Source organism: Bufo gargarizans, chromosome 6, assembly GCF_014858855.1.
Source record: "Bufo gargarizans isolate SCDJY-AF-19 chromosome 6, ASM1485885v1, whole genome shotgun sequence".
Lineage (NCBI taxonomy): Eukaryota > Metazoa > Chordata > Amphibia > Anura > Bufonidae > Bufo > Bufo gargarizans.
The window spans coordinates 67014324-67040521 of NC_058085.1; the positions used below are offsets into that span (position 1 = coordinate 67014324).

The 26198-nt window shown below is 46.4% G+C and overlaps 1 protein-coding gene across 8 annotated transcripts in view; it reads left to right on the plus strand.

Moving 5' to 3' along the window:
* EXOC7 (exocyst complex component 7) overlaps window positions 1-26198 on the plus strand; it is a 56211-nt gene that overhangs the window by 21854 nt on the left and 8159 nt on the right. For all 8 annotated transcript variants that reach the window (XM_044296217.1, XM_044296220.1, XM_044296225.1 and 5 more), the window contains 4 exons: window positions 8360-8458; window positions 9537-9599; window positions 10714-10780; window positions 24993-25058. In XM_044296217.1, the coding sequence (XP_044152152.1) occupies window positions 8360-8458; window positions 9537-9599; window positions 10714-10780; window positions 24993-25058 (295 nt within the window). The remainder of the gene's footprint in view (window positions 1-8359; window positions 8459-9536; window positions 9600-10713; window positions 10781-24992; window positions 25059-26198) is intronic.

Genomic DNA, 26198 nt, shown 5'->3' on the forward strand with positions numbered 1-26198 from the left:
ATGTTCTCTGAAGTGTGCCTAATGCCAGTTTCCGTCTGTCCTTACCCCCCCATCAGAGCATTCAGTCGGTCAAAAAAACCCGGGGGATAGGAGTGCATAAAGACCTTTGGGAAGCAAAATCATTTTTATCAGGTTTAATCTCCCCATGGTCGAGATAGGTAGATCTCTCCACACCTTAAATTTGGTAATAAACAAGGGCTCTAAGGGGGCAATGTTTTTAGCATATGACATAAGGGGATCCTTGGTAATGAATATGCCCAGGTACTTGAAGTGCACCGTGAGGTTATTGTACAGACGTGGACAAAATTGTTGGTACCCTTTGGTCAATGAAAGAAAAAGTCACAATGGTCACAGAAATAACTTTAATCTGACAAAAGTAATAATAAATTAAAATTCTATAAATGTTAACCAATGAAAGTCAGACATTGTTTTTCAACCATGCTTCAACAGAATTATGTAAAAAAATAAACTCATGAAACAGGCATGGACAAAAATGATGGTACCCCTAACTTAATATTTTGTTGCGCAACCTTTTGAGGCAATCACTGCAATCAAACGCTTCCTGTAACTGTCAATGAGACATCTGCACCTCTCAGCAGGTATTTTGGCCCACTCCTCATGAGCAAACTGCTCCAGTTGTGTCCGGTTTGAAGGGTGCCTTTTCCAGACTGCATGTTTCAGCTCCTTCCAAAGATGCTCAATAGGATTGAGGTCAGGGCTCATAGAAGGCCACTTTAGAATAGTCCAATTTTTTCCTCTTAGCCATTCTTGGGTGTTTTTAGCGGTGTGTTTTGGGTCATTGTCCTGTTGCAAGACCCATGACCTGCGACTGAGACCAAGCTTTCTGACACTGGCTAGTACATTTCTCTCTAGAATTCCTTGATAGTCTTGAGATTTCATTGTACCCTGCACAGATTCAAGACACCCTGTGCCAGACGCAGCAAAGCAGCCCCAGAACATAACAGAGCCTCCTCCATGTTTCACAGTAGGGACAGTGTTCTTTTCTTGATATGCTTCATTTTTTCGTCTGTGAACATACAGCTGATGTGCCTTGGCAAAAACTTCGATTTTTGTCTCATCTGTCCACAGGACATTCTCCCAGAAGCTTTGTGGCTTGTCAACATGTAGTTTGGCATATTCCAGTCTTGCTTTTTTATGATTCGTTTTCAACAATGGTGTCCTCCTTGGTCGTCTCCCATGTAGTCCACTTTGGCTCAAACAACGACGGATGGTGCGATCTGACACTGATGTTCCTTGAGCATGAAGTTCACCTTGAATCTCTTTAGAAGTCTTTCTAGGCTCTTTTGTTACCATTCGGATTATCCGTCTCTTAGATTTGTCATCAATTTTCCTCCTGCGGCCACGTCCAGGGAGGTTGGCTACAGTCCCATGGATCTTAAACTTATGAATAATATGTGCAACTGTACTCACAGGAACATCTAGTTGCTTGGAGATGGTCTTATAGCCTTTACCTTTAACATGCTTGTCTATAATTTTCTTTCTGATCTCTTGAGACAGCTCTTTCCTTTGCTTCCTCTGGTCCATGTCGAGTGTGGTACACACCATATCACCAAACAACACAGTGATTACCTGGAGCCATATATAGGCCCAATGGCTGATTACAAGGTTGTAGACACCTGTGATGCTAATTAGTGGACACACCTTGAATTAACATGTCCCTTTGGTCACATTATGTTCTGTGTTTTCTAGGGGTACCATCATTTTTGTCCATGCCTGTTTCATGAGTTTATTTTTTTACATAATTCTGTTGAAGCATGGTTGAAAAACAATGTCTGACTTTCATTGGTTAACATTTATAGAATTTTAATTTATTATTACTTTTGTCAGATTAAAGTTATTTCTGTGACCATTGTGACTTTTTCTTTCATTGACCAAAGGGTACCAACAATTTTGTCCACGTCTGTATATTGAGGGCCACTTTGTCAACCACAACGGCATAAGGGCAGACTTTGTCCAGTTTATTCGAAGGCCAGAAAAGTGGCCAAATTTCTCAATTAAATCTATTGCTCTGGGGAGGGAATTCTCTATGTCATCCATGTATAATATAATGTCGTCCGCATTTAACCCTATTTTATCCCCCCTTCCTCCCATGGCTATTCCTTTAATTATGGGATCCTGGCATATTTTAATAGTCAGATACTCTATTGCTACCGCAAATAAAAGGGGGGATAGGGGGCATCCCTGTCGTGTTCCCCTATTTAGTTGAAACATAGGAGTCAGAGATCCGTTCACTAGTACATTAGCTTTGGGTTTTTGATAAAGTATATGTATCAATTTGATGAATATAGGGCCAAATCCAAAACTTTTTAGTACTTCTATTAAGTAAGGCCACTCAACAGAGTCAAACGCCTTGACCGTGTCTAAGGAGGCCAGGGCCCATTGTTTATTCTTTTCCCTTCCTATTTGTGCTATAACTTGTGCCCTCCTTATGTTACTTGATGTGGATCTGCCCGGGATGAAACCTGTCTGATCTTCGTGTACTATAGAAGTTATCACTTTATTCAATCTGTTGGCTAATATTTTGGTAAGAATCTTGTAATCAATGCTTCATAGGGAGATAGGTCTATAGCAGTGATGGCTAACCTTGGCACTCCAGCTGTGGTGAAACTACGACTCCCAGCATGCTCCATTTATTTCTATAGAGTTCTGAGAGCAACCAAGCAAGAGGGGAATCTTGGGAGTTGTAGTTTTACCACAGCTGGAGTTCCAAGGTTAGCCATCACTGATCTATAGGATCCATACTCCAGGGGATTCTTGTCAGGTTTTAGTAGCACTACTATTGTGGCATCATACAGTGATTTGGGGAGATGTCCCTGTTTTAGTGACGCTTCATACATTTTGAGTAGTTGTGGTCCCAATATGTCTATATACTTGGAGTACACCTCCAGCGGGATGCCATCAGGACCAGGGGATTTCCCCAGGTTCAACCCTTTAATGGCCTCTTTAACCTCTTCTATCGTGATCCCTTCATCTAAGAGATTCCTGTCTTGGATTTCTAATTGTGGACACCTTATCTCCCTCAGGTAGCTAACCAACTCACACTGGTTATACTGAATTGTGGACATATATAGGTCCTAATAGAATGCTTTGAATCTGTTTAGTATACCATGAGCATCCTCCACTATCCCGCCATCCTTGGTTTGTATACGCAGCACTGATGGCGCCGCCGCAGGGCTCCAGACTAAGAAAAATTTAGGAGCCAAACTAAAAATTTTTGTCGCCAAACTTAAAATACATATAATTACGGTATAATTTTTTTTAAAAACACTCGTCTTACCTAGGGTTGTCACGATACCAAAATTTTGACTCTATTTCGATACCATAAAAAAGTATTGCGATACTCGATACCACGTGAAAAAAATAAAGCATTTTATGAAACGTCTGGACCATAATAGAACAGTCCTAACCTAATTTTTGTTGGGACAAGGTGACCAAAAAAAAGTTAAATTGAACGTTTTTGTTTTTTTTTTCGGTTACGGCGTTAACCGCATAGGAGATATTTTAATAGTTCACACTTTTTTGGGCGTGGCGATATGTAATTTTTTTTATTGTTTTATATATTTTATATGTAAAATTGAGCAAGGGGGTGATTTAAACTTAATATTTTGGTAGTTGTTTTTTTTTTATCTTTTATTTTTTTATTTTTTTTATTTAATACCTATTTACCCCCTGGGGGCTGGAACCTGGGATCTTTTCATCCCTTGTCCTATTTACCCTGATAGAGCTCTATCAGGGTGAATAGGACATAACACTCTCCCTGCTGCCCTGTGCTCTGTGCACACAGCAGAATGGAGCTGACTATTGCAGCCAGGGCTTCAATAGCGTCCTGGCTTCCATGGTAACCGATCAGAGCCCCAGGATCACGTTGCTGGGGCTCCGATCGGAACTGCCACCAATGATTATAATACTTGGGGGATGGGGGCGCACTGCACCACCATTGATTTTACTTTATAATACTGGGGCTGGGGGGGGGGTGTTCGGTACACTGCACCACCAATGAATATCGTTTATGCGGGACCTTTCATTACAATAAAAAATCTAAACTAAGTATACAGACATGGAGAGAGGCGGCCAGGGATCTCCCTGCACTTATTATCCCTGGGCGCCGCTCCGTTCTCCCGGTATAGGCTCTGGTATCTTCAGATTTTCTGCTCAACCGGGAGGAGCCTGCTCTTGTTCTCCTGGGCTTCTCCTTCTCCCAGGCTGGAGGGCTGGCCAATCGCAGCGCTCAGCTCATAACCTGAGAGTTTTTTTCTCCCAGGCTATGGGCTGGAGTGCTGGCCAATCGCGTAAGTACCCGCATAAGTACCAGAGACGGCCAGGAGAACAAGAGCAGGCTCCTCCCAGTTGAGCCGAAAATATGAAGATACCGGAGCCTATACCGGGAGAACAGAGCGGCGCCCAGGTATAATAGTAAGTGCAGGGAGATCCCTGGGCGCCGCTCTCCATGTCTGTATAGTTAGTTCAGATTTTTTATTATAATGAAAGGTCCTCTTTAATATCCCATACCTGGCACCCAGCCTCTATGACTGCGCGCTGCGATCCGCCACTATTGACCCCTCAGATGCCGCACCTGAAGAGTTAATAGCGGCGGATCGCAGTGCGCAGACATAGAGGCTGGGTGCCGGGAATGAGATATGTTCGGCACCCGCAGCCTGCATTTGTATACAGCATAAACGATATTCATTGGTGGCGCAGTGGCCATAGCCCCTCCCCTCCTCCTCCCTGCTATCAGCCCATTGGTGGCGGCGGTGCAGGGGGGAGGGACTGCCTCCTTCTCCCCTGTGCTGTTGAGAAGAACATGTCGGAGCCATGTCAGTAATGTGAAAGCGGCAGAGGTCTCCATCTGGAGCCCTGCGCCGTGTTCTTGTGTACTACATGTGCCAGTACTGTCCCTGCTTTATTTCCTAACTCAAATGATTGCTGTTTGAGAAAAAACATTTTCCGTTTGCTTTTTTCTTTAAGGTATTTCATGTATTGTCTCCCTTTTTGCATCCACTTCCTTCTATTGTTATCTGTGAGGTCAGAAGTGAAGCAAGACTCTGCTTCCTTACACTGAGTAGCTCTTTACGCTGAGTAGCTTTTTTGATGTAGGTTATAGATAATTTCAGACATCCTCTCAAATAGGCTTTCAGAGTTTCCCATACTAGCAACTCATGTTTTATCTACATGCATTTCCAGGAACACATTAATTTGGTCAGGTACTTGTTATTTGCCATTAATGTCAACCAAAATGGATGTATGCGCATCTTATTACTTCCGGTTACTGCATAAGGTAGCGCGAGTTTCATCGTAACCGACAGGCCCTGCGGTTCCTACTGTATGTCTATTAAGTCTAAATATGTATTTTCAGTGCCAAATATGTAGTCTAATCTCGATAGTGCACCCCTTGACGGAGTAGAACAAGAATAGTCCTCACGTGCAGGATTTTTCTCTCTCCACATATCCACCCATCCCATTTCATTAGTGAACCTGGCCAAAATGGTGACAAACGATCCCACACTGGGGCGGACAGCTGGATCGTGAAATCTATCCAGACGTTCGTCCATCACCATGTAGTAATCCCCCATACATATCATCCTGACGTTGGGATATTGCGCAGCAAAACATGCCGCTACCTGCAAAACAGAGATCTTGGCAGGTGGAGAATGATATATATTCATTATAACATATAGGATACCATTGATATAATCAAAGACAAAGATATATAACGCCCTTCAGAGTCTGTCATTTTTTGGTGCACTTCCCACCGAATGGCTCGGTGTATCACATTCAAACCTCTCACATTCCAGGACATCACGATTAGGGCTGACATGGCCTTTTGTTTAATTTTAGTGACAGGATAAACCCCTTTTGAACCACTGGTGGGAATCATTACAATGTCCCATATCAATTGCGGATGTAATCCGGGACCTCTGTATTCAGTATGTCCGCACCATGTCTCACAGAACCATAAACGAAACATGTAAAACGTAACTTTTTCAGTAGCTATGTAATCGGGGACCTGCATAGTGCAATATGATGTTATACCTATGCAGGTGCCTGAGCAAACTCCCTTGACAGCAACTAAAACATAAAGAGAGTGCAATGATCAGTGCTAGCTATATACTTGTTAACTGAAATGCAAACACAACTCAACACCCTGAGTCTCTTATACATATTGTAAGAGGCAGCACCCTTGGTGTTTGAGAGTCCTCCACTAGACGACCAAAGGCAAGGCAGTGTTCACCTATAATTTGGATGACTCTCAGTTAGGAAGGAAGTGGTCGTCTTGGATGCTTAGTAAGCCATTCTGCAGCCTCTTGCGGGTCAGTGAAGAATATGGTTTTACCGCCATCCGCCACTCTCGAGCGTGCCGGGTACGCCATCAAATATTGAAGATTAGTTTCCCTCATGCGTCGTTTAACTGCAACAAAGGTAGCCCTTCTTTTCTGTAACTCGGCTGAAAAATCCGGGAACAGTGAGATGGTAGCATTACCCATTTGTTTCTTGCTTGGCTTAAGATAAGGTCTCTATCTTTCCAGTTGAGCATGCGGGCCAAAAGGGGTCTAGGAGGTGCCCCTGGTGGTGGGGGCCGCGCTGGGACACGACGGGCTCTTTCCACAGCATAACCCATTGAGAAATTAGTATCTGGGAATATGGATTTAAACCACTACTGGATCGGTTCCCTCTGTTCTTTCCAGCATACAAAGGATCCTAACATTGTTTCTCCTCGCTCTGCTTTCTAAATCGTCACATTTTTGCCTCCAAAGCTCCACTGAGCTCTCTATATAGCTTGCACTCTGGCAGTGAGGGGCCTTGTAAGATCCTCCAGTTCAGAGACTCTCTCTTCTGTGTGACGCACTCTCTCCCTCAACTGCTGGACATCATGGCGCAGCAGTCCCAGGTCCACACTGACTTCATCGATTTTACCAGTAAGTGATGACTGGCATGCAACAATCGCCGCCATTAGCTGTTCATGAGCCTTTTTTAGTGTAAACTCTTGCGCCGCAGCTTCTTCCATTTGTGACTGCAGCGCCTGGCCCCGTGTGTGAGGTGCACGAGGTGAGACGGATGTAGCGGCTTCATGCTGGGGAACCTGCCTGCCAAAGTCTTTCAGGCGGTCCGCCACTGACTGGGCTTTGCTCGGTCCCATATTATTCCTCCTCCCTCTCTTCCGACCACAATGCACTGATCAGGGTAAATTAAGAGGTCGCTGGGTGTCAGGATGGCTCAGGATTATGAACAGGAGTCGGAGCAGATCTCGAGTGCGACCGTCCATGCCGGCAGTTGGCCACACCCCAGCTGCTCTACACTTTAAAGGCTTTTTTTAAATTATTGTTTTGTACTCATTTTGAGCTAAAAAAAATTTTAAATTGGTCTTTATTAAAAATGTTGAACCCCTTTCTCTGTACAGCCTTGAGATTCTCTAGTAGCAGGATCTGTATTTTTACTCTGTCAGGCAGCTCAGTTGACGGCTGCTTTATCTCTGATCTTTCACCTTATAAACACTCATAGCTCAATTATTATCTTACTGATACGAGTGTGTCTTAACTAAGTGTATGTGACCTTTTAGTAATTTAGAGAGAAGGTTTATTAGATGTCCGTCACAAAGTGAAAGTATGACCCACACAGTTAAACAGTTAACCCTTTGTGACAGAACTGCTGAATATTTTTAATAAAGACCAAGTGACAAAAAAAATGTTTTTTTTGCCCAACATGACTATAATGCAATCATTTAAAAAAATTTGCCCCCGAAGTGTACATAGCTTTTTAAATTGACACAGCCAGAAACACAGGGAAAGGCCTGGTCATCCCATCACTGGTCTCAGTGGTGACCTGCCTCAGCCAATAGTAGGCTTTGAGGGCCTCTCCTAGCATTTCTGGGTTTGTCAGGACAGGAAAAACAGAGCAGTGGACACTGAAACAGTGGAGGGTATTGGTGGAGGGGAGTATCAGTTATTAAAAAAAAATAAAAAAAACCTATGAAGCAATTTGGAGGTATCTTTTCTCATGATTCTACATTGTACTGTTCCTCTGTTAGTCCACCTGAACATTTAAGAATAAATTGACAAATGGATGTTACTGTTCCCCTTGTCCAAGGGGTAAGTCCCTACAGAGTCTGCCTCTGTATGCACTGATTGGACTGTCAGACAGTGTCAGGACAAACTCCCAGTGGGTAACACCCAGTTGCCAAATTATTCATACATTTTCAGAAAGAATAACAGAGGAGCAGCACCGATTTCTAAGAAAAGTTGCTCCAGAATTGTTAATTTATGAATAAGTATTTACTAAAACAAGCATGCCATGAGAACTATTGAATCCTCTGTAAACTTCTCTCTTTATGTTCCTTTTCTAGGGTACGGCTGCCAGCACCAAGAACAAACTTCCAAACCTTATTACTTCTATAGAGATGACTGGTGCCAAAGCACTGGAGGATTTTGCAGACAGTATTAAGGTAATTTGGATTGTAATTCCATTTCTAGGACATGGACGAAGAATTGTCATAGGCCGAAAAATCTCAGACTCTATCTATGGGGTGATTATTCACATTATATTAACACTGACTGAACCAGCCGACCATCTAATGTGTATGGTGTGTCCAGACTATGCCCCGATGTTGGGGGAAAGAAGGGTCAGACATGTTGGATTTCTACTTGCCTGATCCTTTTTTTGTCCAAAAGAGAGCTACGCCTTGACCAGTGTTAGAGGACCAACCTCCAGAAAAGATGGCAAAGGTTGGCTGACAGCACTCTTGTAGATTAAATCCTTAAAAGGGTTATCCAGGAGATAATATTGATGACCTATGCTCAGGATAGGTCATCAATATTAGATCGGCGGGGGGCCGACCCCCACCCCTTCCCCCTCCTCGATCATCTGTTAGAAGAGGCCAGGCACTCTGTGAGCACTGCGGTGTATTCCTAGGCCAGTGGTGGTGAACCTATGGCACGGGTGACAGAGGCTCGGCTCAGAGCCCTCTCTGTGGGCACCCGCACCCTGGAAAAAGTCTATGATGTGCCAATATGCCTTAGACTTTTCCTGCCTTTCATCAGTGCAGGGCGCACTATGGAAAGCACAGGCAGCGCATTGAATTTAGACAGGCTGTTATAGCTAAGTACAGGGAAGATATACTATATTGGACTGTAGTATTCAGGTTACATTACCGTGTTGGCACTTTGCGATAAGCAAGTAGGTTTTGGCTTGCAGTTTGGGCAGTTGGTCTCTAAAAGGTTCGCCATTACTGTTCTAGGCTGTGTGACGTCACCATACATCGGTCACAAGGCCCAGTTGCAGGTTAACCCCTATTCAAGTCATGGGGGCTGAGATGCAATACCAAGCACAACCACAATACAATGTACGGCGCTGTGCTTGGTAAACTGCCGGGAGTACATTGTGCTCACCAGAGCTGAGCACCAAGGCTCCCTGAAGCAACTGATCGGCGGGGGTGCCGGGATTCCGAGCATTCATCTATGTTTTATGTTTGAACCACGTATTAACCCAGCTGATGTGTGGGATTATTATTTTTTAAATCTTAGAATGATCCGGATAAGGAGAACAGCATGTCTAAAGATGGCACCGTGCATGAACTTACCAGCAATGTGAGTAGCGGCTGTCGTGCACATATTAGTGAGTGCACTATTGTGTGGTTTTTTTTTTCACTAATGTTTCATTCAATTATTGCAAACCAGATTTACTGTTTCTTGCAAAAGTATATAGGACACGTGCCAGTAACTTCCCAGCATCACCTTCTGTTTGTGTGGATCTTGCTCCAGTGATTTGCATTCTATGTATAGTTTTTCCATAAGCCACTAAACAGTAATTTGTGAACTAACCCTCCCAAATATCGAGAACATGGCAGTAGAGGAGCTCGGCCGAGCTGTAAGGCTACTTTCACACTTGCGTTCAGAACGGATCCGTCTGCATTATATTGTAAAAAAAAAATCTAAGTGCCGCAGACAGATCCATCCAGACTTGCATTGAAAGTCAATGGGGGACGTATCCGTTTGAAAATTGAGCCATATTGTGTCAAATTCAAACGGATCCGTCCCCATTGACTTACATTGTAAGTCTGGACGGATCCGTTTGCCTCCGCACGGCCAGGCGGACACCCGAACGCTGCAAGCGGCGTTCAGGTGTCCGTCTGCTGAGCGGAGCCCAAATGCTGCCAGACTGATGCATTCTGAGCGGATCCACATCCACTCAGAATGCATTAGGGCTGGACGGATGCGTTCGGGGCCGCTTGTGAGAGCCTTTTAACGAAACTCGCAAGCGGAGCCCCAAACGCAAATGTGAAAGTTACCTAAGTTATGAGGTAGAATTGTGAGCGCAGCTCTGGGGCATAATACAGGGCAATCCAATGATTTTCCTTGTCCTTTACCTTTCTGTGGAAGGTAAGAAGGCGCTAAGTGAGTGGTGGTGGTGGTGATGCTTCTGAGGGGCAGCTTTGCAAATGCAAAAACTGTATAATTTATGTCTGCCTCCAATGATATGGGAAAAGGATTATAGCACAGGAGGGTGCACAATAACCAAGGTCCACGTGTTCCTCATAACTGTATAATTTTAGGATGCTCCTAGACTCCCATATCTGTACAGAGAACCGCACTGTAGGATGTAATAGTATTCTACAGCACTGGCCCCTGTACGGTATACTGAGCCTAGCAGACTCCAGTTGGGTAGAAGTGTTCACACTCTTATGCATTGTCTTCCGTCCAGGCCATTCTCTTCCTACAACAGCTTCTAGAGTTCCAGGAGACTGCAGGAGCCATGCTTGCTTCACAAGGTAACAGAATTCAGCGTCTGAGGGGTCACGTCCATGACATTTCACAAGCGCCAGCATATATATGATGAAAACCGTAAAAGCGAACATTGCTTCACCGCCATTTTCTTTGCCCAAACTTCCCTCCCTCCATGGTAAAACATGGTGATCTACAGCTACTCCACTTTACTCCTTGTTTTCTCCATTTCTGTATATTTCTCATGTAAAGTGTGTATGTCAGTGCCTCGTGCCTCTGTGATGCCTCAGACTGTTAAAGGGAACCTGTCATCAACTTTATGCTACCCATACTAACGGCAGCATAAAGTAGAGACAGGTGAATTGATTTCAGTGTTCGGTCATTTAAAAGTTAAAAGTAGGTGGTTGTCGAGAACCAACATCACAATCATTGCAGACTGGGCCTGGAAAAGAGTCCCGGCCACCTGAGAAGAGTCATGGTTATACATGAATTCCTGCTCTCCTGCCCACCTGCTGATGACTGACCGTCTTCTACCTAGTTTTCTCCCTCTCTCTCTAGGAGAGACCTGCCAATCATCAGCAGATGGGTGAGAGAGCCGGAGATTATGAATAACCAGGACTCCTCTCAGGTAGATTTGACTCTTTTTCAAGGCCTGGGCTGCAATGATTATGATGCTGATTCTTGGCAACCACTTACTTTTAGCTGAAATCAGCATTTCTGTCACTTTTTTATGCTGCCCTCAGTGAGGTCACCATAAAGTTGATGACTGGTTCCCTTTTAAAGGGGTTGTCTCACTTTAGTAAATTTATCATGTAGAAAAAGTTCATACAAGCCACTTACTAATGTATTGTAATTGTCCATACTGCCTCCTTTGCTGGCTGGATTCATTTTTCAATCACATTATGCACTGCTTGTTTCCATGGTTACAATCGCCCATCAGTGGTGGTCGTGCTTGCACACTATAGGAAAAAGCGTCAGCGCCTCTAGTGGTCGGGTCCATGGGAGTGGGCGCAGGCCAGTTTTTTCCTATTGTGTGCAAGTACGCCACCGATGCCGGATTGCAGGGTGGTTGTAACAATGGAAACTAGCAGTGTATAATGTGATGGGAAAATGAATTCAGCCAGCAAAGGAGGCAACATGGACAATCAGAATACATTAGTAAGTGGCTTGTATTCACTTCCTCTTACATAATAAATGCTATTTGCTGAAGTGAGACAGCCCCTTTAAGCTGGCCAGACACTTGAGATTGCAGCCGAACGCTCGTCCAGCCAGCACACTACCCCACATTGGCACACTGTCTTTATTTTTTTTGTTCAGCTGAGCATGTGTTCTTAGTGGGGTAAAAAACCTTCTGCCTGATACCTCTGGTGGTGGTTTATCTCCCTTAGAACAAAATAATAGGTCATGTTGAAATCCAGCTGTCTGATCCTCCCTGCCATTGGGGGAATGTCAGGACACATTAGATGGTCGGCTGGACCCTCTGAAATTGACGGGTTTGGTTGACATAAATGTGTATGGCCAGCTTTACTGTATTTGGTGATGAGTACACTTTAAATCGGCCATGATGAATGCTTCCCTACCCATCGCTAGCTCTGTGCCTACCACTCGCTCCATTCTCCTATTCTTTATGTCTAAGACCCCTCCATCTCCATTTGCCTCTGTTTTCACCTCTTTCTTAGCTGCCACCATGATCCTTTCCACACGTTTTAGAATTTCTTTTTTTGATTTCCTTCCGATTTTAGATTTGTGACTTTTACTTTGTGATTTAACCTTCTCCTTTTAGTGCACTAAACTGATGTTCTGTTCCCTCCTGTTCTTTGGACCTTCTCTCCTTCTTGCTTCTTTTTTTTCCTCTTCCTCCCTTCCCCTGCTAATAGTTCTTGGGGACACTTACAATATTCCTATCGATCCCAGAGGTAAGCAGTGCAAGACTTCCTAGGGCCATACATGTCATTTCTCGCTGCATGACTATCCAGTTCCATTACCACGGTTCTTGGGAAGTCGGTATCCATTGTTATTAACATTTCAGTGTGGGGTTAGGATCATATGGCCCCGTGCATGTATCGGTGACGTTCCCTTCAGACCATGCTGCAAAATCCAGATGAAGCTTCTAATCATTACTGTCTTTGGGTTGACGTTGGCAATATTGGCCCCCAGAAATCATAGGAACACATAGCAAAACTTTAGGGGCCCCACTGAGAGCTCCGACAAGTGTGCTTGTTTCCTTTTATTAAAGGGGTATTCCCTTCTGAGTCATTTATGACATATCTCTAGGATATGCCATAAATGTGTGATAGGTGTAGGTCCCACCTCTGGGATCTTCTATCTCCAGAATGGGGCCCCAAAGTGAAGGGAGAGCAAGCTGTGCATGTGCAGCAACTCTTTATTCACCCCTGGCTAGTTTTCGAAGTCTCATAGTGGTGAATGGAGTTGGGGACGCACATGTGTGGCTTGCTTTACCTCCACTTTGAGGCCCTGTTCTGGAGACAGAGGTGGGACGCACACCTATCTGACATTTATGGCGTATCAACCCATTTAAAGGGAACCTGTCACAATGAAAATGCACCGTAAGCTGCAGGCATTATGTTATAGAGCAAGAGGAGCTGAGCAGATTGATATATAGTTTTGTGGGAATACAGACGTGGACAAAATTGTTGGTACCCTTTGGTCAATGAAAGAAAAAGTCACAATGGTCACAGAAATAACTTTAATCTGACAAAAGTAATAATAAATTAAAATTCTATAAATGTTAACCAATGAAAGTCAGACATTGTTTTTCAACCATGCTTCAACAGAATTATGTAAAAAAATAAACTCATGAAACAGGCATGGACAAAAATGATGGTACCCCTAGAAAACACAGAACATAATGTGACCAAAGGGACATGTTAATTCAAGGTGTGTCCACTAATTAGCATCACAGGTGTCTACAACCTTGTAATCAGCCATTGGGCCTATATATATGGCTCCAGGTAATCACTGTGTTGTTTGGTGATATGGTGTGTACCACACTCGACATGGACCAGAGGAAGCAAAGGAAAGAGCTGTCTCAAGAGATCAGAAAGAAAATTATAGACAAGCATGTTAAAGGTAAAGGCTATAAGACCATCTCCAAGCAACTAGATGTTCCTGTGAGTACAGTTGCACATATTATTCATAAGTTTAAGATCCATGGGACTGTAGCCAACCTCCCTGGACGTGGCCGCAGGAGGAAAATTGATGACAAATCTAAGAGACGGATAATCCGAATGGTAACAAAAGAGCCTAGAAAGACTTCTAAAGAGATTCAAGGTGAACTTCATGCTCAAGGAACATCAGTGTCAGATCGCACCATCCGTCGTTGTTTGAGCCAAAGTGGACTACATGGGAGACGACCAAGGAGGACACCATTGTTGAAAACGAATCATAAAAAAGCAAGACTGGAATATGCCAAACTACATGTTGACAAGCCACAAAGCTTCTGGGAGAATGTCCTGTGGACAGATGAGACAAAAATCGAAGTTTTTGCCAAGGCACATCAGCTGTATGTTCACAGACGAAAAAATGAAGCATATCAAGAAAAGAACACTGTCCCTACTGTGAAACATGGAGGAGGCTCTGTTATGTTCTGGGGCTGCTTTGCTGCGTCTGGCACAGGGTGTCTTGAATCTGTGCAGGGTACAATGAAATCTCAAGACTATCAAGGAATTCTAGAGAGAAATGTACTAGCCAGTGTCAGAAAGCTTGGTCTCAGTCGCAGGTCATGGGTCTTGCAACAGGACAATGACCCAAAACACACCGCTAAAAACACCCAAGAATGGCTAAGAGGAAAAAATTGGACTATTCTAAAGTGGCCTTCTATGAGCCCTGACCTCAATCCTATTGAGCATCTTTGGAAGGAGCTGAAACATGCAGTCTGGAAAAGGCACCCTTCAAACCGGACACAACTGGAGCAGTTTGCTCATGAGGAGTGGGCCAAAATACCTGCTGAGAGGTGCAGATGTCTCATTGACAGTTACAGGAAGCGTTTGATTGCAGTGATTGCCTCAAAAGGTTGCGCAACAAAATATTAAGTTAGGGGTACCATCATTTTTGTCCATGCCTGTTTCATGAGTTTATTTTTTTACATAATTCTGTTGAAGCATGGTTGAAAAACAATGTCTGACTTTCATTGGTTAACATTTATAGAATTTTAATTTATTATTACTTTTGTCAGATTAAAGTTATTTCTGTGACCATTGTGACTTTTTCTTTCATTGACCAAAGGGTACCAACAATTTTGTCCACGTCTGTATATTCAACATAATTTGTATTTTAATAATTTAAAGTCCTGCTCGTTCTGCTCTTTGTAGTCCAGGAGGCGGTCCCATCGGTGATTGACAGCCTCTATGACTGTGTATACACAGCTGTCAATCACTGATAGGGCTGCCTCCTGAACTTCAGAGATAGCTGTCAATCACTGATAGAACCGCCCCCTGGACTTCAGAGATAGCTGTCAATCACTGATAGAACCGCCCCCTGGACTTCAGAGATAGCTGTCAATCGCTGATAGGACCGCCTCCTGGACTTCAGAGATAGCTGTCAATCGCTGATAGGACCGCCTCCTGGACTTCAAAGCCCAGAATGAGCAGGAATATAAATGATTAAAATCCATATTATATTGAATATATTCCCACAAAACTATATATCAGTCTGCTCCGCTCCTCCTGCTGTATAACATGATACCTTTGGCTCACGCACCATGTTCTACGTGACAGGTTCCCTTTAAGCTAATGTTTATAAGAAGTTTGTAACCAATCTTTATGGTGGGTTCCATTAGTAATGATGTAGAGTGCAAGCGGCTTGATGGTATACCCTTAAGTAACTAATTTATAGGGCACATGTCGATGGATTTGGTTTAGGGTCCATTCACATAATCATCTTTGTTTTAAGGTCCGCAAATTGCATATCCCCAAAATACAGATGTGGTCTCTGTGCATCCTGCACTTTCTCGTGCGTGGCATTGGGGGACACAGCACCATGGGTATATGCCCAGCTGCCACTAGGAGGCTGACACTAGAAACAAAAAAGTGTTGGCTCCACCCAGGTGGGCTATACCCCTCTGCTAGAGCCAGAACAACTCAGTCTAGTTCTAGTGTCCGTAGGAGGCAGACATGACCTGCTAGCAGGTCCTTTTTCTGCTAATTTTTTATTTTTATTTTATTTTTATTTCTTTTAATTCTTTCCTCTACAGGTAGCAGGGGCGGCTCCATCGTGTTCCACCTTAGTTGCCCCCCTGCGGGCGCGTACTCGGTACCTTGCAGCCACCCAGTCCCCAACGTGACCTGCTTCTGCAGTGGATTCCGGCGGACCCACGGTTTCCGTGTTGAGTCCGCCGAGGGGGTGGTCATGCTGCGCCTGAACTAATCGGAGGGTGAGTACACTCGATCCCCGTCATGGTGGGAGGGCGCCTGCTCGTCTTTCGGGATGTTTGGCGGGCAAACGTAGAAGACGCCTGGGTTCTCGAGGTGGTCTCTTCTGGGTACAGAATCGAATTCACCGACCTTCCGCCCAGTCGTTTCTTCTTGACGTCCCCCCCCATGTCTCCCGCCCGGGCAGACAGGTTTTTTCAGGCCATTCATTCCCTGCGCGCTCTGGGGGTCATCGTTCCGGTTCCAGAGTCAGAACGTTTTCGGGGCTTCTACTCGAACCTATTCACCGTCCCCAAAAAGGACGGCTCACTCCGTCCTATCCTGGATCTGAAGGCGCTCAATCTCTTTGTCCGGGTCCGTCATTTCCGCATGGAGTCCCTCCGGTCCGTGATCGCCTCTCTGGAGTTGGGCGAGTTCCTGTCGTCTATCGACATTCAGGATGCCTATCTCCACGTTCCCATCGCCCTCTCCCATCAAAGGTTCCTTCGCTTCGCGGTGGGTTCGCTTCATTTCCAATTTGTAGCCCTTCCCTTCGGTCTGGCCTCCGCACCAAGGGTTTTCACCAAGGTGTTAGCTCCCCTCGTGGCTCTTCTTCGTGCCAGGGGGGTCGCCTTGGTGCCTTACCTGGACGACCTTCTGATTCGGGCCCCGTCTCCCGAGGACAATCTGTCCAGCCTGAGCATCACCCTCTCGGCTCTTGCTCAGTTTGGGTGGCTTGTCAACCACTCCAAGTCCTCCCTTGTCCCACGCCAGAGGATGCTCTTTCTGGGCATGCTTTTCGATACTCGCCTCGGGCGGGTGTTCCTTCCCCCAGAGAAGGTGTCTTCTCTTCAGGCGGGGGTGCATCTTCTCCGCAGGCCGTCCTCTCTGACCATCAGGACGTGTATGCGCGTCCTGGGGAGGATGGTGGCCTCATTCGAAGCCATTCCTTATTCCCAATTCCACTCTCGGGACCTTCAGATGTTCATCTTGTCCAGGTGGGACAAGTCCCCGGAGGGTCTCGAGCGCCTTGTTCGTCTCCCTCCTCAGATTCGCCTGGATCTCTCCTGGTGGTTGCTTCCTCGGACGGTGTCCCTGGGCCGGTCCTTCCTCCCCCCCAGTTGGCGCGTGATCACGACCGATGCCAGCCTCTCGGGATGGGGAGCGGTGTTCGAGTCCCTCACGGTTCAGGGTCTGTGGTCTGTTCAGGAATCCTCCCTGCAGATCAACGTTCTCGAACTCAGGGCAATTTTCTTAGCACTGTCGCACTGGACTTCTCGTCTGCGCGGCCTCCCGATCCGGATTCAAACGGACAACTCCACCGCCGTGGCTTATCTGAATCATCAGGGGGGCACCAGGAGCGTGATGGCCCTGCGAGAGGCCTCTCAGATCCTGCGATGGGCGGAGAACCACGTCCCCGTTCTCTCCGCCGTCCACATTCCCGGGGTCGACAATTGGGCGGCAGACTTTCTCAGTCGTCAGCTCGTCGACCCGGGCGAATGGTCTCTCCACCCGGAGGTGTTTCATCAACTGTGTCTCCGGTGGGGAGTTCCGGACGTGGATCTCTTCGCGTCTCGCCTGAATCACAGACTTCCGCGCTATGTTGCGCGGTCCAGGGATCCGCAAGCTCTTGCGGTCGATGCCCTGGTTCTGCCTTGGTCTCAGTTCGACCTTCTGTATCTCTTTCCGCCCATCCCTCTTCTGCCTCGAGTGCTCAAGCGTCTCAAGGCGGCCCGGGTGCCGGCGATTCTGGTGGCTCCAGATTGGCCCCGCAGGGCGTGGTACGCAGATCTCGTGTTCCTGCTCGCCGACGTTCCATGGCGTCTTCCCCTGCGTCGCGATCTCCTTTCGCAGGGCCCTCTGTTCCACCCGAATTTACCGCAGCTTCGTTTGACGGCGTGGCTGTTGAGACCGCGATCCTGAAGGCCCGTGGTCTCTCGGACTCTGTCGTTCAGACGATGCTTCGCGCTCGGAAGTCCCAGTCGGCCCGTATTTACTATCGGACCTGGAGGGCGTATTTTGCTTGGTGCGAGTCCGCACGTTCTCGTCCCCTCCTTTTTTCGGTCCCTAATATTCTGGCCTTTCTTCAGGCTGGTTTTGATAAAGGGCTTCGCCTGGCTTCTCTCAGGGGGCAGATTTCTGCCCTTTCGGTCCTTTTTCAACGTTCTGTGGCCGCGCGGGCTCAGGTTAAGACTTTTCTGCAGGGTGTCGCTCGCCGAGCCCCTCCTTTTCGCCCTCCGGTGGAGCCGTGGGACCTGAATCTTGTCCTCGATGCTCTTCAGTCCTCTCCTTTTGAGCCCTTGGCAGACATCTCTCTGTCGTTTGTGTCATTTAAGGTTGCCTTCCTTGTGGCGATCACCTCTATCCGTCGGGTTTCCGAACTGGCGGCGCTTTCCTGCCGGTCGCCTTTTCTGGTGTTCCATCAGGACAAGGTCGTTTTGCGTCCCGTTCCTTCCTTTCTCCCTAAGGTTGTCACCCCGTTTCACATCAATGAGGAGATTATCCTTCCTTCCTTCTGCCCTAATCCTTCTCACCCTCGGGAGAAGTCTCTCCATTGCCTGGATGTTGTTCGGGCCCTCCGCTGGTACCTTCGCCTCACGGAACCCTTCCGTCGTTCGGATTCTCTTTTCCTGGTTCCGGCGGGTCCTCGTAAAGGTCTGCCTGCCTCCAAGGCCACCATCTCTCGCTGGGTTCGGTCGGCTGTCAAGGAGGCCTACGCCGCGAAGGGTCGCGCTCCCCCTTCCAGGTTGACCGCTCATTCGACTAGGGCAGTCGGAGCTTCCTGGGCGGTGCGTCATCAGGCTTCGGCTGCCCAGCTTTGCCGGGCCGCCACCTGGGCGTCAGTTCACACTTTTTCTAAATTCTACCACATTCATTCCCTGGCTTCTGCTGATGCCAGCCTGGGGCGTAAGGTTCTGCAGGCAGCGGTGCCTTAGGTTGCCGTCTGGCGATCTTCTTCCCTCCCTCAGGGACTGCTTTGGGACGTCCCATGGTGCTGTGTCCCCCAATGCCACGCACGAGAAAAATGGATTTTTTGTACTCACCGTAAAATCCTTTTCTCGTAGTAGGCATTGGGGGACACAGATCCCTCCCTTTCCTTGGAGCATTTGTTCTCGTTCGTGGTTCCGGCGTTTGCTTGTGGTTGTCGGGTTCCCCAGTTCAAGACTTGTTGGCACTCCGTTTCTTTTTGGTTCAGGTGTGGCGTTCCTACTGCTTTGGGTACTGACTGAGTTGTTCTGGCTCTAGCAGAGGGGTATAGCCCACCTGGGTGGAGCCAACACTTTTTTGTTTCTAGTGTCAGCCTCCTAGTGGCAGCTGGGCATATACCCATGGTGCTGTGTCCCCCAATGCCTACTACGAGAAAAGGATTTTACGGTGAGTACAAAAAATCCATTTTTTTGCAGACCCCATTGTGTAACACTGCTTACTCTTGTCCGCCATACGGATGAGGACAGCACGCGATGTAATGAAAATGCGGATTAGAGGCAGACCTAAAATACTGTTGTGCGAATGGAGCCGAATTTGCTTCTAGTGAGACAAGGGCATATGACCATAGAGGCAGCCATTTTTTACTTCAGTGGAACTCGCACAGGGTCCTGTTCCGGTTTACCTTTACACTAGGCCAGTGATGGCTAACCTCCGGTACTCCAGCTGTGGTAAAACTATGACTCCCAAGATGTCCACTTGCTTAGCTGTTCTCAGAACTCCATAGTGAATGCAGCATGCTGGGAGTCGTAGTTACACCGCAGCCGGAGTGACGTAGGTTAGCCGTCGCTGCACTAGGCTTTCCAGTTGCATTGCAAGAGGTAATTGGATAATTATAGGGGGAGAGCAATAAAAAATAAAGTTCCATGCCCGCAGGGACTTGGATAAGGGGGCGTGATGCACCAATTATAGGCCCATTTTGATTTTGGCAATCAGACCCTTTCTCCTGCAGGATGTAATCAGGAGAACAGAAGCAAATAGGAGACCGCAGACTGAGATTTGGTGCATCCACGCACCTCCAAATCCATCTGCTAGACGAATTCTGCTTCCGTTGTCAGCTATTTTCCATCCATGCATTTAGCTTTCCCATTTCTTTGACAGACGTGCGCCATGTGTGTGTTCCGAGACGTCTATATATAACCCTTCTATTTGTGGAGCGTTTATCTGGGTCAGGGAGGAATGTGTAGACCGCCTGCGTCCATAATTGTTTTCTTTACTGATGGGCATTGCTACTTATGTCCAATATTGTCAGACAACACTTCAGATGTGCGCAAATCCACCAGGACCATGACTCCTATAGCCCTTCATGATGCACGTCAGTCTTGTAACCATGGCAACATCATTAGAGACTATTAATCGAGAGCCAGTGATGTCTCCGATACCCGTAGACAGCCGCCCTATAAATTACCTGGAGTGCGCTGTAGATAAATGGAGATCCCAGCAGAGGGAAATGGAAGCGGTTACTGGATATTGGCGGCATGTGGAAATTGTAAATGTTGTGTACGCGGAGTCTTCTGACACTTGTTGAGTATTTTATTTTTTATATTTTTGGATCGCAAGTCATGATTTCGTATTCCATTGAGACCCAAATGGGTTTTCCGGGGATCGCTTACAACTATTTCTCAATGTAAAACCAGAGTAGTGCCCATGTCAGGGGTGTTTACTGGTGGAAGGCCGGGCACTAGTCCCTGGTGCAGTTAGGCAGATATATAGAAGGGGTCCCAGGGCGATCATGTCTGGAGATCCTGCTTTCCTCCACCTTCTGCCTGTCTTTTTTTTTTTTTTTTTTTTTTTAAAGGGCATCTGTCAGAAGGTCTGTACCTATGACACTGGCTGACCTGTTACATGTGCACTTGGCAGCTGAAGGCATCCGTGTTGGTCCTATGTTCATATGTGCCCGCATTGCTGAGAAAAATGATATCTTAATATATGCAAATGAGCCTCTAGGAGCAACGGGGGCGTTGCCGTTACACCTAGAGGCTTTGCTCTCTCTGCAACTGCTGCGCCCTCTGCACTTTGATTGACAGGACCAGGTGTGATGATGTTTACACTGCCTGCTCCTGGCAATCAAAGTGCAGAGAGAGCTGAGCCTCTAGGTGTAATGGCCACGCCCCCGTTGCTCCTAGAGGTTCATTTGTATACCACCGTTAAATGTTCTTTTACTATAATTCAGCATGAAATACTAGCTAGTCTTTTAATTTGTTACAAAAATGCCTCAGTTGCTAGATATAGTCTTCACTATAATTGCACCCCCTGGTTTCAATCTGTACAGTAATGTGCTTATCCTGTTACTGATCTGTGCAAACATGGTCACGCATGCTCAGTTTATTGCATCAACTGTCACCAGCCATGTCTACTGATAGAAGCTGTGACAGTAACAGCGAGAGAACTGCAGCTGAAAGGACATGCCCCCTGAGCTGTGATAGGGGGAGAGCTGCAGCAGAAAGTACGCCCACCTGAGTTGTGATAGGTGGAGATGTTCAGCCAAAAGGATACGCCCACTCAGCTGTGATAGGGGGAGAGCTGCAGCAGAACAGACACGCCCCCTGAGCTGCAGCAGAAAAGACACTCCCCTTGAGCTGCCAGCTTGATAAATCTAGCAGAGCAATGAACGGGGAGATCTCTGGATCCAGGTGAGGTACAGGGCTGGTTCTAGCTTTGTTATACTGAGGTTGTCATGGACTATATGATGTCTGATTATCATTTTTGTACATCAATCGTGGGATAACCCTTTTAAGTTACAGCGTCCGTAGATTCTTACTGGCTGTTGTGACTTGATTCAGGCAGCAGCTGAGTCGAAACTGACAGAAGAGGGATGGGGAGGGAATGCAGAGAGCAGCTCAGGCAGAACTTAGTCTCTGCTCTGGTCAAACTCCTCTCCAGAAATGTTACAACTCTGCATGCACATGTGTGTCATGTATGAATGTGTTTGTAATGTGCATTAAAGTGGTTTAATGCACCAGGCTAGGTGATAAATGTATAATCGCTGGGAGCCGGACCATAGTCACCTCTGTGAATGCAGCAGTAGTGAGCATGTATGACCAATGCACCATTAACTATGCGACTTCCAAGGATACTGGTTGCCTATCTTCCTCAGGCCCCTAGAAGTAAATAGAGCGGTGGGCATGCATGCACGTCCTTTATCACTTATCCTGCGGATAGGTGATACATTATGTTTTGGGTGGGGAAACTCCTTTAAAGGTGTTTATCCAAAGTATAAAACATGCCCGGGCCCCTCATATAGATTATACTAACCCCGCTCCCCGGCACCCACGTCGCTCCTGATCCCTGCACAGCTGTCGCTGCATCTCCCCTAGTATCGCGGGTGACGCTAGGGGGGTGCCTCCCTGTCGCAGCCTGCTATTGGCTGCTTCCCCCTGTCACCGGATTTCCACGCGATGGGGAGATGTAGTCGTGGCTGTGCGGGGATCAGGAGCGACGCGGGTCCCCGGGAGCCAGGTAAGCATAATCTATATGAGCGGCCCGGGCATTGGGGGGCATGTTTTATACTTTGGATAACCCCTTTAATATATGTATATAAATATGTAATGTCTATTATGTGACTAATGTATATCTAGGTTTGGGCGTGTGTTTGTAATGTGTATGTATATATGTGTTTGTAATGTGTGTAGGTATTATATGTATATGTGTGGTATGGCAGTACTATTTATGGATGCAGTATAGTGGTACTATGTGTGGAGCTCCAAAAAAACTTTGCAAGTCCAGCTTCAGTATGCAAGGTAAGAAAACTTTACTCCAGCGGTTTAAAACTTCCAATACACGGATATACTTGTAACGCGTTTCAGACCACTCTCAATATACACTCACCTAAAGAATTATTAGGAACACCTGTTCTATTTCTCATTAATGCGATTATCTAGTCAACCAATCACATGGCAGTTGCTTCAATGCATGTAGGGTTGTGGTCCTGGTCAAGACAATTTCCTGAACTCCAAACTGAATGTCAGAATGGGAAAGAAAGGTGATTTAAGCAATTTTGAGCGTGGCATGGTTGTTGGTGCCAGACGGGCCGGTCTGAGTATTTCACAATCTGCTCAGTTACTGGGATTTTCACGCACAACCATTTCTAGGGTTTACAAAGAATGGTGTGAAAAACATCCAGTATGCGGCAGTCCTGTGGGCGAAAATGCCTTGTTGATGCCAGAGGTCAGAGGAGAATGGGCCGACTGATTCAAGCTGATAGAAGAGCAACGTTGACTGAAATAACCACTCGTTACAACCGAGGTATGCAGGAAAGCATTTGTGAAGCCACAACACGCACAACCTTGAGGCGGATGGGCTACAACAGCAGAAGACCCCACCGGGTACCACTCATCTCCACTCCAAATAGGAAAAAGAGGCTACAATTTGCACAAGCTCACCAAAATTGGACTGTTGAAGACTGGAAAAATGTTGCCTGGTCTGAGGAGTCTCGATTTCTGTTGAGACATTCAAATGGTAGAGTCCGAATTTGGCGTAAACAGAATGAGAACATGTATCCATCATGCCTTGTTACCACTGTGCAGGCTGGTGGTGGAGGTGTAATGGTGTGGGGGATGTTTTCTGGGCACACTTTAGGCCCCTTAGTGCCAATTGGCCATCGTTTAAATGCCACGGGCTACCTGAGCATTGTTTCTGACCATGTCCATCCCTTCATGACCACCATGTACCCATCCTCTGATGGCTACTTCCAGCAGGATAATGCACCATGTCACAAAGCTCGAATCCAACCCAATAGAGCATCTTTGGGATGTGGTGGAACGGGAGCTTTGTGCCCTGGATGTGCATCCCTCAAATCTCCATCAACTGCAAGATGCTATCCTATCAATATGGGCCAACATTTCTAAAGAATGCTATCAGCACCTTGTTGAATCAATGCCACATAGAATTAAGGCAGTTCTGAAGGCAAAAGGACCCCCAACACCGTATTAGTATGGTGTTCCTAATAATTCTTTAGGTGAGTGTAGGTCCTTCATCATGACAAGTGTGGAGCGCCACACTGAATCTATGTCCCCCTTGAAGTAATGTCTAGCTACATCTGGGGCTCATTCAGTGTTTCAGTTCAGTTGTTTCAGTTCATAAGGTAGTACCAGACATGGTGGTCATGTAGTAGTGTCCTCCATAATGCAGAAATGTATGGGGTTAGCAGAGAGAGAAAAACCTGCAGGTATCCAAGTAGCGCTGCTGAACTAAAGATGGACTCCAGGGGAGTCGTTAAAGATGGTGTATTGGTAACACAGCAGCGCGTTTCAGGTTCCCCTTGCTGTAACTTGCCTGACAAAGGTTTCTCTCCGACCCTGAAACGCATTGATTTGTTACTAATAACACTTCTTTAACAACTCCCCTGGAGTCCATCTTCAGTTCGGCAGAGCCGCTTTGATACCTGCAAGTTTTTCTTTCTCCGCTACCCTGTATGCAGATGGGCTCGTCCGGAAGGGTGAAAGGGTGCAACTGCCGGATCAGCTCCCTTTTAGTGCTACAGGCTGTTGTGCCCTCTGCATATCAGCATCAGGTAAGCCGCTCTCCCTTACAGGGGGCATCCGTTCTCACACGTTCCCAAGCATATCGCGCTCTCTCTCTCTTTTAGTTTTTCTGCATAAATTATAACGGGAGCCATAATGGATGCGTGTTGCCATGTAATGGTGCTAGCTGCCGTTAGGTTATCTGCGCCTCTAAGTCTGTGATTAGCCTGCAGATTGGATTACTTTAGTAAATGCAGTATTCACTCGTCCTGTACCTGTGGAATCCACTCCGTCTTTAATTTCACCTAACCTCCATCATTGTAGCCGCACGCCATGTTTAACGTTATTCCAGGTGTCATTATCTGCTAATTCGTCTGCTCCGTTTGGGTCTGATACTTTTATAATATAATGATGTGCTGTTCTCTGCATTGAATGTGTTATAGAGACCAGCTCGGCGGCCAGCAACTACAGCTCCGAATTCAGCCGACGTCTTCTCAGTACCTATATCTGTGAGTACGGGCACCTTCCTGGGTATCTCATCAGGTGGCATTTAGGGTACTTTCACACTAGCGTTATTCTTTTCCAGTATTGAAATCCGGTAAAGGGTCTCAATACCGGAAAAAACGCATCAGTTTTGTCCTAATGCATTCTGAATGGAAAGCAATCTGAATAGAAAGCAGTATGCATCAGGCTGTCTTCCTTTCTGTCCCTTGTACGGTGTATTTGACCGGACAAAATCCCGGAACAATACTGCACTTGACGGATCCGGCATTAATTTCCATAGAGATGTATTAATGCCGGATCCAGTACCAAGTGTTCTGGAAATTGCCAGATCCCGTTTTCCGGTCTGTGCATGCGCCGGGATATAGGAGGAGCTAGTTTCACTTTTGATCTTTGAAAAAATTTAAATACCAGATCTGTTATTCCAGATGAGACGGATCCGGAAAAAATAACTATCTGTTTGTTGCCGGAACTGCCTGCCGGATTCTAACAACGCTAGTGTGAAAGTACCCTTAGATAGTCCTGTATGACAGCTGGCTATTTAAAAATCTGTTCATATTAGTAATATCACCTTAGGGTACATTCACACATCCGCAAAATGGGTCCGCATCCGTTCCGCAATTTTGCGGAACGGGTGCAGACCCATTTATTTTCAATGGGGCCGGAATGTGCTGTCCGCATCCGCATTTGCGGATCCGCACTTCTGCATCTGTGCTTCCGTTTCCACTAAAAAATAGAACATGTACTATTCTTGTCCGCAATTGTGGACAAGATTAGGCATTGTCTATTATAGTGCCGGCGATGTGTGGTCCACAAATTGCGGAATGCACATTACCAGTGTCCGTGTTTTGCGGATCAGCAGAACACTTACAGACGTGTGAATGGACCCTTATCCTGTACCCACATTAAGGGGTACATTTCTTTCTTAGACGCCGGTCTTAATAAAGCCCTGCACTAGTGGTGGATCCGCCTCATACAGGCGGACATAGGACCCCCATTCTTGTGATTGGTGGAGGTTGCAGCATCTGGAACCCCACCTATCAAACACTTGTCCCCAATCCCTTTAAAATAAAGAAAAAAGTTAAGCAATATACTTCCTTCTAATCCCCTGGTGCTCCCGTTTTGACTTTTGCATGGTCCTCCACCAG